This window comes from Abramis brama, assembly GCF_963993115.1.
Source record: "Abramis brama genome assembly, chromosome: 15".
In the NCBI taxonomy this organism is placed as follows: Eukaryota; Metazoa; Chordata; class Actinopteri; order Cypriniformes; family Leuciscidae; genus Abramis; species Abramis brama.
The window spans coordinates 22,574,125-22,588,218 of NC_139977.1; the positions used below are offsets into that span (position 1 = coordinate 22,574,125).

At 40.0% G+C, this 14,094-nt stretch overlaps 1 protein-coding gene across 6 annotated transcripts in view; it reads right to left on the reverse strand.

Annotated features, from left to right (window-relative positions):
• The window catches only part of rimbp2a (RIMS binding protein 2a), a 75,844-nt gene that overhangs the window by 60,486 nt on the left and 1,264 nt on the right, over positions 1 to 14,094 (reverse strand). For 5 of the 6 annotated variants that reach the window (XM_084137683.1, XM_084137686.1, XM_084137685.1 and 2 more), the window contains exon 2: positions 4,646 to 4,777. In XM_084137683.1, coding sequence (XP_083993809.1) covers positions 4,646 to 4,771 — 126 coding nt within the window. In that variant the 5' untranslated portion in view covers positions 4,772 to 4,777. The remainder of the gene's footprint in view (positions 1 to 4,645; positions 4,778 to 14,094) is intronic. The other variant, XM_084137682.1, reaches the window with a different exon arrangement.

Here is a 14,094-nt window from a genome sequence, read left to right on the forward strand (position 1 = left end):
AACCTGTTTAAAAACAGTCATTATTTTTGTTAGTGCTGCAAAAATTACACAGTTCACCTTTAAATTTTAAGACAAGCAACAAACATCTCAAATTCATATTGAAATGATCAGTGTAAGTAACATCTTTAAAAGTGGGTAAATGAAACTAGGGCTTCCCCCTAATTGTCGACCAAAAGTTAGTCGACGAGAAGAGGCTTAGTGGACCAAATTTGAATTAGTCGGTTGGCCTCACCTTAAAGGGATAGTTCACCCATAAATTAAAATTCTGTCATCATTTCCTCCAAACCTGTATGAATTTCATTATTCTGCTGAACACAAAAGAAGATATTTTGAAAAATATATTATAAAATATATAAAGTTAAATCATGCAGTAAGCGCGGTACTAACTCTGTACTAATATGGATATATATTTAGTCAGTAACCAAACAGTTTATGGGCCCCATTGACTTCCTTAGTATTTTTTTCCATACTATGGAAGTCAATGGGGCCCATCAACTTGGTTACTGACTAAATATGCGCTATTATTAGGCGCATATCTGTTTGATAGTGTTAGTACCACGCTTACTGCATGGTTTAACTTAACATGCATTTCTCTCTATAGGCACATCCACTATACTGTGGAGATGACGAGTCAGCATTGTCAACTTTGCAGCTGACACTGACTCAGAAAACACCAGTTTATTAATAAATTATTAAAATGTTAGCAATGTTACAATATTATCTTTCTCAGCCCTGAAACTAGTAGACTAATTGCTTAAATGAACGACTACTAGTCTACTAGAAATTCTTTAGTTAAGGGCAGCCCTAAATGAAACTGCTGCTGTGGGTGTAATTTCAAGACTTCTAGTTAAACTCTTCAACTGCCAACCTTTTGGGCTGTAGAATCAATGCCAGAAACACAGCAGTTGCCAATCACACATAGGACTTTCATGTGTTTCAAAGCTCTCGCATCTGTTTTGTGTGTGCATGAGTGTCTGTGTGGATTTTACTGAGGGATCTTGCATAATCTCATAGAACAGTCTGCTGTATCACAATAGTAATACTACCAATCGCACGGTCACGTGTGCCAGTTCTCCATCTGGTTTGCATGCTACACTACATTAGCAGACACAGTCACAGCCAGTCAACCTATTGCCCCATCAGTACCAACCCAGCCAGAGCCAGCAGTGTTACGGGAACAAGGACTGGCAAACCAAACAGCTCAATATATTCAACTTATCATATATAACAAGAAGTCAGAAGCCCTGCAAGTGGGATGGAAGCATTAACCAGGGAGCTAATGAGCCATTGGACCAACAAATCAAGTTGACCGTCAACCCTCCCCACAGAGAGACATGTCCAGGATTCATTTGGAAAATGAACTGAAGAGAGACTTCTCATTCCAGCTGTGTGCCGACTGCCATGGGACCATGACAACTGCGATAGGAGTGGGGAAAAAAACAGCATATGGACACCTAATGTATGATCTAATGTGCATATCTACACCTAACCATGACCTTGACCAGCTACTCAGGATATCCGCGTGTTTGCAGCCTCTGGACTAAGCAGCAAGACATCATCACAATCCACCACCTGATTCCAGATGCTGCCAGGTCAAATGTCTCCTGGCACATCTGGATCATGCCATATTCTCTCGTCTTGCTTTGCAGTATTCCAGAGCTGTAACGATCCAGCGCACGCTCCGTTCTAAGCCATAGAGGAGCGGCATGTAGACATAACAGCACGGCATTTCACACACATTTGCTTTGCTACTGATCTCATTCATAACAAATATGATCTGTGTGTGCACTGTACCTTAACGGTAGCCACTTCCACCTATCTTTCTCCTCCTTAGCGCTCCCACTCCGTTATATCACTGGCTGCCAGGAGTGGCAGTGACGACACGTCTGCGGTGTGTGTTTGTGTGTGGCTCTGTGCTCATGCGTGCGAGTCTCTGCAGAGGCCCTGAGCTGGAACAGGAGACAGACAGTGTGAGAGCATCTACAAGCTCTCTAGGACTGGTGCAACAGAACGGTGCGTTCCCTTTCTTACTCCTCTCTCCGTCACACACACACGCTCATAAAGAAATGCGCATGCTCCCCGAGACGCTCTCCTGCTCTCATTCAGTATGCACACACAGGCTTTCTCTCTCTCTATCCTACACTTGCACACTCACACATGGAGAGCAGTGAAGTGTAGAGCCACTCCCATCACTGATGTGTAAATCATTTGCTTTTTTCATGCATTTCTTATGCTGCAAGTGCCAATTCAATGCATCTTATAATTTTTAGTATCGCTATGTGTATTATTTTTTGTAATTATTATCATAATTGGCTATTACAAATGTTAGCTATTTTGTGTTTTTTGTGTGAGATTAATCTGTATTTATATTTAATAACTGTCTATATCAGGGGTTTTCAAACAAAAATGATGATCCCCTTGTGGAAGCTATATCTAAAATATGTGTAAAATATTATTGCCATGAACTGCTCCAAGAACTTTAGGTTGAGGATCCACGTGCAGCCTTTATTTGGGGCAATCCAGAATTGTAATCCATAAAAACAGGCAATTGGTCAAAACATCCAAACAATATCAACAGGGCAGACAAGAATAATCAAAGAAACAGGCAGGAGACCAAATAAACCATGCGGTGTTGATACATACAAGACTTTGCAACGAACGTCTGAAAACACAAGGGTTATAAAGGCAGAGTTAACAAGGTAAATGAGACACAGCTGAAAGTAATGACATATAGCCTAATGAGTCCAGGCAAAGGGTTATGGGGAAATGCAGTTTATGGTGATAAAGCAGATGGAGATCACAGGCACACCAGCTGGTGCAAAAAATTAAATGAAAAAGAAGTTGTAAATAAATTATAAAAAATCATTTTAAAAAGCATATATATATATATATATATATAATTTATTTTTTATTACTTTATGATTTTTTGTAAATTACTACTTTTTATTATTCCCTTTTTAATGTATTAAATTGATTATTATTATGTCTTTATTATATTCGTAAACAGTGTTTCTCTAAACCTTTCCACAGAAACCCTTGTAGCACTAAATGTTTATAGTTACTAGATGTTGATAAATCATTACATCATACTACTGCCATCTATTCACCTGCTGTTTCTGTTGTTTCTCTTACCTGTGTAACAAAAACCCTGCACCCTGTTCATTCTCTACCTCTGTATTATTATTATTACATTACAACTATGACAATTGTAGCAAGACATTCCTCCTGGGTTTTTTTCTCTCTTTTTTTTCACGAGCCTTAAGGTGAACAGCATTTTTTATTTTTCACATTTGAAAATGAAGCTGTAAGTAGTAAGTAGACATACACTATGTCTAATGGGTTAAACTGCAAATTTCATAGCAACAAACCTAGACATGACACGACCTTGAAACATTTACATTTAATCATATAGCAGACGCTTTTATCCATAGCAACTTACAAATTAGGACAATAGAAGCCATCAAACCAACAATAGGGCAACAATATGTAAGTGCTGTGACAATTCCCAGTTAGTCCAGCACAGTGCACGTAGCAAGGTGTTTTTTTTTATTAAAAAGAATAGAATAGTAAGTGTTACGAAAAATATGCATCTTTAGCCATTTCTTGCAAATACTAGCTGCTCGGGGTGAGTTAGGCAGGTTATTCCACCAACAGGGAACAGTCAAGGTAAAGGTCTGTGAAAGTGATTTTGTACCTCTTTGGGATAGCACCACAAGACGCCGTTCACTTGCAGAATGCAAGCAGACTGTCTATCTCTCAAAGCCTCATGTTCATTTGTAAAATATTAAATATGGAGACTTTATATCTTCGCAATCAACACATGCGTCCTCTACTTTCACTATCTCCTTCTTTATGCAATTCATCTTGTTCTACATATGCCACTTGGAAACATACATGTTGGTATTGCTATCTCATCCTACTGCGATTTGTTTGTGTTATCTCAAGGAACAGAAAGGAGGAAAAAAAACAGTGGAGTTCCGCTCCATTCATCCCGCAACCACACTAGACAAGGGAAATTAAGTTCACCCTCTCGGAAAATCACACAGTTACATCAGATTTTAAGGCACACAGGGGTATTAAAAGGGATTACTTAGACAGTGTGGTAGGCACATCCTGACCATTAGCCACTCTTTGCGCTGAGGAAACAGGTCACGTTGGAGGCACACAAAAAAAAAAGAAAAAAGGAAACAGATTCCCAATACAGAATGTGTTACAGTCTCCTCTGCTCTGTTGCCAAGCAACCCCAGCTGCTCCTGTACTGCTGCCTGCCCTCTTCCCCCTCCTTCCCCCCATCCCTCTGCACTGGGGCAGTCCTCTACAAATGCATCAGTTTAAGATGGCATGTCTAGTCTCAAGGGAGGGGACTACCCGGACCAGGCTGCACTTCCAAGAAGATCCTGATAGGACAGTACATTGCAACCACACCCTCTGTCTGAATGAATCACCTGTAATTTTCTCACATGACACAAACACACTCTGCATTGGCTACAGTGCAGGTTCTTTACTCTGATTGGTAGATGAGGATGTGTAAATATAAATATAGCAGGATGGCGCCACCTTGTGCACAAGAACCATCATTGTTACTACAACTACTGCATTATGATAAATCTTAAAATTCATGTGTAAATGTAACAGGATTACTCACCTTATTTTGCGCACAGGGATGAATGGCATCTCGTGCTGCTATGAGTGACAGCTTTCGCTGGATCCACAGCAGTTCAGTCTGTGACTGTCTGAGAAGCCGCTCTACATCAGTCCTTTGACCTCGCATCTCCTACTACCACACAGTGAATTGGTTAAAAAAAAAACTTGCACAAACATAAAGTATGATTCTTTAAAAAAGTACATGGACGCGTTGGTCACACTTCCCAAACTGTAAAGTATCAAATGCATTGAATAAGATATTTAACGTCAAAACAAAATATTAAAGGTGCCCTAGAATTTGAAATTGAATTTATCTTGGCATAGTTAAATAACAAGAGTTCAGTATGACATACAGTGAGTCTCAAATACCATTGTTTTCTCCTTCTTATTTAAATCTCGTTTTTGAAAAACACCCCTGAAAAATAGGCGAATCTCCACATAACACCGACTGTGACGCAACAGTCGGGATCATTAATATGTACGCCTCCAAACATTGGCATATGCCAGTCTATGTTCAATACCAGGCGGAACTGCGCCACTTTTAAAAATTCATCATAACCGCGCGCGCGCGATCTGCTTGCAGTCGTCGAGATGGATGCATGTGTGTGGGAGAAATTTGGAGTTATCTGAAGAAAATATTGTGAAAGGCTTATTTGCGGCATGCATTTTTGTGTTGGATAGCCGCAAATGTGGAACTTCATCGCCGAGGAAGCACCAGGGAAGCACGCAGATAACTGTGGTAACAAAGCAGTTCTATCCAAGGGGGCAGGGATTTGTATTATTTTGAAGGTACCCCCGGACGCCGCCATTGGCTAACGGAACCCCACCTGCAGTTAGCATCCCACTGACTCCCATTCATTTTGGCGTCACTTTGACAGCGAATAACTTCACATCTGAGGCGTTTAAAGACTCCATTTGTCCATTATTTATTTAAGAAACACGACAATGTATAAAATGCTCCATTACCTTGTAGCTTATGTTATGGCCCTAGAAGCAGTTTTTGTAAAAGTAGGCTAATAATTGCGTCATAGCCACGCGACTCTCTGTCGCACAGTAAGAAATTACCGTATGGACAGGAGAAGAAGCTCGCGGGCAATCGGGAGGACCTGGAGGCAAAATGACAAAGTAATTAATCAGAACACCTACTAAAAGTTTTTCCTGCTCCTCGCTCATGGACAGCTCCTACTCACGCTCTCCGTCTCTGCAAGTTTCGGAAGGGAATGATTCAGATTTCCTTTGGCACAGCTACTAGAAGACAGACGGTTTGCTCACGTCACATCTACGTCGTCAAGCTCAGTTTGAGTCTGCGCAGTACGCTGGACCCCCAGGAAGTAAGAGTTTCTAATGGGCTTCACTTTGTCTCCGTTGAATCCAATGGGGTCGCTGTGTCCATTTCTTTTACTGTCTATGGTTCTATCGAACAGTATTTTTCAAATACTTCCGGCCCACCACTTCGAGCAATCCGCCATTTTTATTTCTCGCTGCAATTTTGTAGTCCAAGCTAAAGGATGCAGAAGATACGAGAGGGTAAGTTAAAATGTTCGGTTGTTGGATGTAGTAACCCACACGCTTCATTACACCGTCTAATGTAGATGAACTGCCGCACTTGTGACAGGCCGCATGTTTAACTGAAAGAACGAGCAGAGAGAGAGACCCGGTCGCGCGCGCGCGCACTCTCTCTCTCTTCGGAGCCAGGCGAAAGTGTAAACAAGACTTTACTGTCTCCAAACTAGACGCTGTCTTGCTCTCTCTCCCTCGCACATATTAATCAAAATAAATCGACACGGTGGTAAAAGGTCGGAAGACCAAAGTTTCATGTGTAAATACAGTAACACACCATTGCGATACATCCATATGAAGACGTTGTTCTGCAGGTTCGTCGTCTTCATTTTTATCTCTCATGACTCTGGCTCGAACATGTAAGGCTGGCTGGACAAGTCTTCCGTTGTTGAGATTTTGTTAATAACGTGTGAATAAAACGTTTCTGTGCCGCTAGATAATCGTATCTCTGCTATCAAACTACAAAAATGGCCGAACGGGGTGGAGTTGAACCATAGGGGAGTTGAACCGAGTGTCACCTCTGCAACCTGGAGAGGGGGCGGGGTATGAAGTGTCTCGACTCTCAATTGTATTTAAAGAGACCGCACCAAAACGAGTTGCTCTCAGACGCACATCAGAAAAGGGGCCTGTGGAGCTATAATAATGAGGAATTCAGACCCAAGCATTGCAGTTCCGCTTTATATAGACTAGAAATGTATTATTTATATGTAAAAAGGAATGATTTAAAAGCATGATATGTCTCCTTTAAGCGGGTCGGGTGCGGATTTTAATTAGTGCTTCTGTCGGAAAACGGGTCGGATGCGGTTTGAAGCACTGCGGGAACGGGCGGGTGCGGATTTACAAAATCGGACCCGTGCAGGACTCTGATGTACGGTTGAATGCCTAATCTCCATTGTCACGCTGGACATCAGGGACCTTTTTGCTTTAACTCTGAGCTACTGTTATGAGCCCGCAGTGAAATTTCTAGGGTTGAAAATGGACCTGTAAAACCATATCTGGACATTTTAAATGCCCTTAAATAAGCCATACCCTCTATGTAGATATCAGAGACAAAATTAAAACAGACCTGCCAACCTGTACGCATTTTGCGTAGCGAATACGCATTTTGACTTCAAAGTACGCTGGTACGATTTGTCACTCTAAACTACGCAAAAACCTGGTGACGCCTCTGTGCACGCGCTGTCCTCAAATCAAGCTACAGCAAAAGAAGAAGAGTTCGACCAATCATAGCGCTGGGTTCATTCCCCAAATAGCAAGCGGGGATGATTGACAGATGCGTAAGGCCTATCATTAAAAAGAGACTGAAAATCGACACCAATAAAGATTCCCGCTCTATCCCCCTTCCACTCCCGCGGCCGCCGTCTGACTGATTTCATATGCGAGGACAGTAAGGCACGGTACTTCTGACTCCTGAAGGTAAACGGCCTGGGGTCGATGTGGAAAGTTAAAATATTGTATTGAGTTAACTTAATCTTATGGATTCGATGATCACACAGATCGCATGGATTATCTTAAAGGTGCTCTAGGTAACTTTTTAACCTTAACTGAACAGCTTTGGAGTCAGTGGAATGGTTATATTACTTATTTCGAGTTGAATGGTGGTGGTTTCGCACCCCCCTGGTGCCCGAGAGCGGAAAAAACTCACTTGCAACTTTGGGCCGGCGGGTCGGCGTCAGGAAGTATCGCGTGATATCAGGTCTCGCGATGTAACGAATTGCTTGACGGCACTGCACACGTACACGCCCCCATTCAAGCACCGGCTAGCTATAAGCAAAGGGCAACGATAGATTGAGTTATGGCTGAGGCTGTAAAAAAGATGCAGAAAGCTAGGAAATCTTTGTCGGAGGACCAATGAAAGAGGAAACTGGATACTGACCGAGCAAGTCAGACTCGAGTAAATATCGGACCGGCTTTTTCAGAATGGGGAGAACTGAGAGAAACAGAAGCCTGCAAAACGGATGCTGATCCTGCTGTTGCACTTGTAAGTATCTTTGGAATAAACTGTGTTTAATATTTAAATTTAAAGTAATTGCGACCTCAGGATGTTTGCTATTGTCTGTAAAGGTTTTTATTATGATCGCTGTCTGTTACGGGCTTACTAGTACGCTAGATACTATAACTTTGATGTTAGCATTGTCATTAGCAAACACGTTTGATTTCTGTAGTTGTTTGGCCGTTCCTCTGTCGGTTTTATTTGTGTAACTTACACTTTTATTTTATGTCACTAAGTCAACGCATCTGATAATAGGCAATAAACATGTTGCACATATCATATGCACTTTCGGTCTTGTGGACTATGGCTGCGCGTGAGCGACGCGATGCGAGCGCGTCTGTTAAGTCCATGAGACCGTAGGGTGTCCCATTTGTAATTTTAGGTTTCAGAAGGGTGCTCGCGAGCACCCCCTCTGCGGTCAATATGCGCCCTCAATGCGCACTTTTGCTGAGGCCGTACTGATGCGAGCGCCGAAGCAGACTTCTTCCCAGCAGTCACAGCCATACTATGGTCACAGCAGCGTTACATCACGAAAGTGCGGAAGACCACTCGTAGGAAGACCGCGAGTGCTTAGGGTGCCATTTGGGGACTTCATGTGGACTTTCGGTCTCGTGGACTTAAATTGCGCGTGCTCGCAGAGTCTACGAGTCCGTAGGCCGTCCCATTCAGCATTTTAACGCTCTGAAGTGTGCTCAGCAGCGCCCCCTTTGTACCCTTGAAGCCATTTTTTATGACCGCGCAGTCAAGTACACGCGGTCACTAGGCTAAGGTCACCTTTAAGGCCTGGTTATACTCCAGTTTGGATGCGTACACGGACAGCTGCGGACAGCGCGGACTACTTGTATTTATACTGTCTGCTCAGGTGAACACGTTCCACACATGCGCAGTAGATCGGCTTGCGCTGTTTTAGCCTAGTGACCGCGAGTACTTGACCGCGCAGTCATAAAAAATGGGAGGCACGCGGATGTCCGCAAGGAGCCTCCGTTCACACCCTCCGATGACGATTTTTACGTCACGCGAACGCGGAAAGTATAACACTAGCTTTATGTGCACGCCACAGACTGTCCGGGCACTGCGCTTCAGGGTTCCGCCTTTTGCAAAAAGGAAGATTTTTAACATTTGTGAATAGATTCAGAATCGTCCACATCGCGACGCATCTAAGAATCGTTTTTTTTCCCCCGACCCCTAGTTCCCATATGAACGTCATAAGCAACCCAAACTCACAGCATATGCAGAAATGGCGAGCTGCTGAGACGCGCATCGAAGTCACAACCATAGTCACAACCCTATGGTCACAACCAAGCGTGACGCACAAGTGCTGAAAAGTGAAGCCAAAGCATCTCGATCGCCCCCCGGTGGCTGGTCCCAGTATAGGTCACAAACCCCGCCTCCCCATGAAGTCTACTGGACACGATGGAAATCAAATTACACTTCAAATAATATTTTTTCAAAGATGTTTTCTGTCATTTTAGATAGTTTTTATCACGCTGATTTAAGTTTAAGTGTTAAGTGTTGTAAATAAGTTTGGTCTTATTTAGTTATTTAATGCTATAAAAACGGGAATGTGACGTCATGATTGACTGCTGTGATTGACAGCTTCTCTAAACAAAGTCACTGTGGCACCAACTGACTTTTTTGGGGGGATTTTCGGGAGGAGATTGGAGCTTACACTTTAATTTCTACATGTCCATAACTGTTTATTTTACACAGTAATTTTTTTATTAACCGTTTCTGAGGGAGTGAGGGCAGGACCTTGATATCATGGCTTTACTTCCTGCTCACTACTGCGCAAAAGCAGGTCCCGCATTACTACTGCGCAGAATCAGGTCCCAAATTTGCGCAAGATATCAGCGCCATATTAGGACTTTGGCGGCTTCACTTTTCACCAATGGAAGAGAGTGAAGGGGCGTCATCCATCTTTTTTAACAGTCTATGGTCACAGCACAAAATAACTGAAAATATTCTCATAAGATGTCAGGCCACTTCTTCATTTCATCCCCCCACCGCGGGTGTGATAAATATTAGGCTAACCATCAAGGTGTTTAATAGTGTTTTGTGCGTGCTCCTATAAAATGGCTTCTTACCTACTGGCTAGCGAAACGGAAGTCTACTATTCTACTATTGAGAATTTTTTTTTGGATAATTCTCATTTTCATTTTCTCCAACAGCATATGGGTCAATGACGTATAAGGATTTTCGACAGGTCAATTTTAAAATACAAAAAAAAATAATACCTGTTGCAATTGTTCAAACAATAAGGATGTTGTGTACACCTAAATTCATTTAAAAAATTTAAGTGATTTTAGTGTTTTTTCATCTAGATGAATTGTCCGTAGCCTTAAAAAATGTCATGTGGTGCGACCGTGATTTATCTGAAAATTAATTAATTTCCTTAACATGCTTAAACATTTTTTATGTAAAAAAATTCTTAGTAATTAAAGTGTTTAGAAACCAAGTTTTGCATTTCTTTTGAGTTTTTGTAAATAATGATCTCGTTTTTTGTTTTATAATTTGTTTTATAATAAATGTTTTAAAAATATCATTTACTAAAGCATAATGTATCAGTGATTCATATTTCAGCCACAGAAATAAGATATTTTATTTTACATTTAATACAGTGATTGCTTTTATTGGTCGCACCACATGATAACTGGTCACTCCAAATGACACGAAGACCTTATATAGTTAAAAATCTATTTAAAGAGATCAATGAACAATACATTTTATACAAAAAAAATTGATTTAAACCAGATTTCATACAAATTTCACAGAATTTTCCTGAACATATTTTTTTTATATATAAAAATCACATCACAAACACAAGTGCACCATTTCTTTTAACTTGACTAAGAATTTCTTTCTAACAAATAATAATGTTATAGATGTAAATTATTTCATAAAATTATTGTATACAGGTAACATTTGGGGTCAATCGTTTTTTAAGTAATTAATACTTTTATTAATCAAGGACACATTCAGTTGATAAAAAGTGACAGTAAAGATATTTAGGCTATAATGTTACAAAAGATTATATTTCAAATAAATGCTGTTCTTTTGAACTTTCTATTCATCAAATAATCCTGACAAATAAAATGTATCAGTTTCCACAAAAATATGAACATTGATAATAATCAGAAGTGTTTCTTGAGCAGCAAATCATTAGTGACCCTGGATCACAAAAACAGTCAAGTCTCACAGGATATATTTGTGGCAATAGCCAACAATACATTGTATGGGTCAAAATTATCGATTTTTCTTTTATTCCAAAAATCATTAGGATATTAAATAAAGATCATGTTTCATATTTTGTAAATGTCCTACCATAAATATATAAAATATTTATTTTTGATGAGTGAATATAGCAATATCGCAAACATAAATGGACAACTTTAAAGGCGATTTTCTCAATGTTTCATTTTTTTTGCACCCTCAGATTCCAGATTTTCAGTTGTATCGGCCAAATATTGTTCTATCTTAACAAACCATACATCAATGGAAAGCTTATTTTTTCAGCTTTCATATGATGTATAAATCTCAATTTAAAAAAATTGACCCATGTGACTGGTTTTGTGGTCCAGGGTTACATATTAGAATGATTTCTGAAGGATCATGTGACACTGAAGACTGGATTAAAGATGCTGAAGATTAAATTTAGCTTTGATCACAGGAATAAATTACAGTTTACTATATGTTCACATAGAAAACAGATATTTTATACTGTAATAATATTTCACTCTTCTCCTATCAAGGTACTCCCCTCTTGCTGCAGGGTCAGAATTTTTTCGCTTGGCAGTGGCATCTGGTAAAATAGATTTAAATAGTGTTAAATAAATAAATAGGCAATAATAAATACACTACTAATAAATGCATAATTACTAAACTGAAATTACATGCTCTAATTTTTTGTTGTTGCATTTTTCTCATATTGTACAAAGAGTAAACAAACTTGAAATATATGAAGAAAATATCCCAAATTGCATAAAAATCTATTCCAAATGATACTAAATTAAAGTATTTTTTGTATATAAACTGTCAATTGAATATAAAAGCATAAAACTGCCAATCTAGGACATATATCTATCATGGAAAACAGTCTGCAGTGGTCGCACCACATGATATTTGGTCGCACCACATGATATTTTCAAATTCATTCAAAATTTACAGGCACAGAATTGGCCACCTAAACAAAACAAGCTAGCTTCCCAAAAAAAGGTCACTATGAAATTTATAATACAAATATATATTTGTAGAAATAACTTTAAAGCCACACCGCGGAACTTTTGCGGGCGCTAGGGGCGCTAGACCTGTAACTTTCACGTCTAGCGCCCCTAGAGGCCACAAGCGCCGCAGCACTGTCGCAAAAGTCTGCTCTATGAGTATATCAGAGCCTATGGTCACGTGATGGCCGTAAAGCGATACGTTCTCCAGGTCACATGACCTGGCCAACGACGGTCCGTCTTCTCCAAACTTACATAGGCGGTATTTCAAGAGGGCAGCCCCGCTCGGAGAATTAATAGTGTCAAACGCTGTATATTGGCCTGAGGAATCATTTAAAATAACTCGTATGCGTCAACTCTTTAGGTCACAAAGTCCGCGGTGTGGCTTTAATATAATTTTTTTTTTGAGGTCATACCACATGACATCCAAATGTGGCAACTACATACCAACCATTACAGAGGTTTATTTTTTTTCCAATTTGAGAGAATTACAAACCTGCTTGCTGCTTCCATGGGTCCTTGGTAAATTGGTATATGTCCTGTGTTTGAATAGTTTTAAACATAAAAGTCCCAATGGTCACACCACATGATATTTCATAAAATGGACATCATCGGACAAAGTTTGTTTGTATATTATGATGGAAATATAAATACAAATGCTTTGAATTTTTTTAAAGGATTACAAAACATTTTGGAAATCATGCCAAATAGTGCATAGTGATGTTTTGACACTTTAAATAACAAAAAAAAAAACAAATAAGTAAAGGTTTTTGATGAGTTAAAGTGAGTACATACATGGGAGAGGTACTTTAAATATGCAGTATCTTTTTATGCATTTAAACCCGTTTTTGCCTGAAAAAATGCAATCGGACAGAAAATGTAGGCGTCACGTCATTGACCCATATACCTATAGGTTATATTTTCTCCTACTTATATGCATATAGAATGGTGCATAAAACAAATTCATTAGTAAACAATGGGTTTAAATAATCATTGGTGAATTCCAAGTGATCAAGGGAGTTCCATTTAGACCTTATGCATGAGTTCTGCCAGTATAGCGGAATTAAAGTGGCGCACATTCGAGTCCACAAGACGGAGGAAAGTTAGCGAGAGAAGGGCATACAAATTTGGAGTGGAACGCAGCCCTGGTTTTCTTGGTGTATTGTAGGACTTTTTAGGGAGCAAACTTTTCAGTACCCTGGAATGATTTTGCAATTGAGAGAGCCCTTAAAATGGCCGACTTTCTGATCTGTGCCCTGACTACTGAACTAGAGAACTGATTTTGAGACACACCCATTAACTCTCTTGTTTTGTTCATAGAGTGGTGCAAGTATGACTTCACTTTGTAGGCCAAGTGGCCAACCGGCAGTTAGCATGACGCTGGTTCCCTCGACAAAAAAGTTTGATACTTGCACGTTTTGTCCATCAAGATAATTATCACAGATGAACACAACTTTTATGAATTTTGAAGCCTAAGTACAGTCGCCAGAAGTAAAAAGCTAAAGGTAGGCTAACAAACTACACCACAGTCCCACAATTTCAACGTCACCATCACTAAGCTTCCGACAACGCTCAGTTTTTATCTAATATACTGAGCTTATCTTTTCGGCATGATGACGTTTAATCTCCTTGACAGCCTCTGTAGTCCCATTTAGCCAATTGTTAGCAACCGCATTTTTC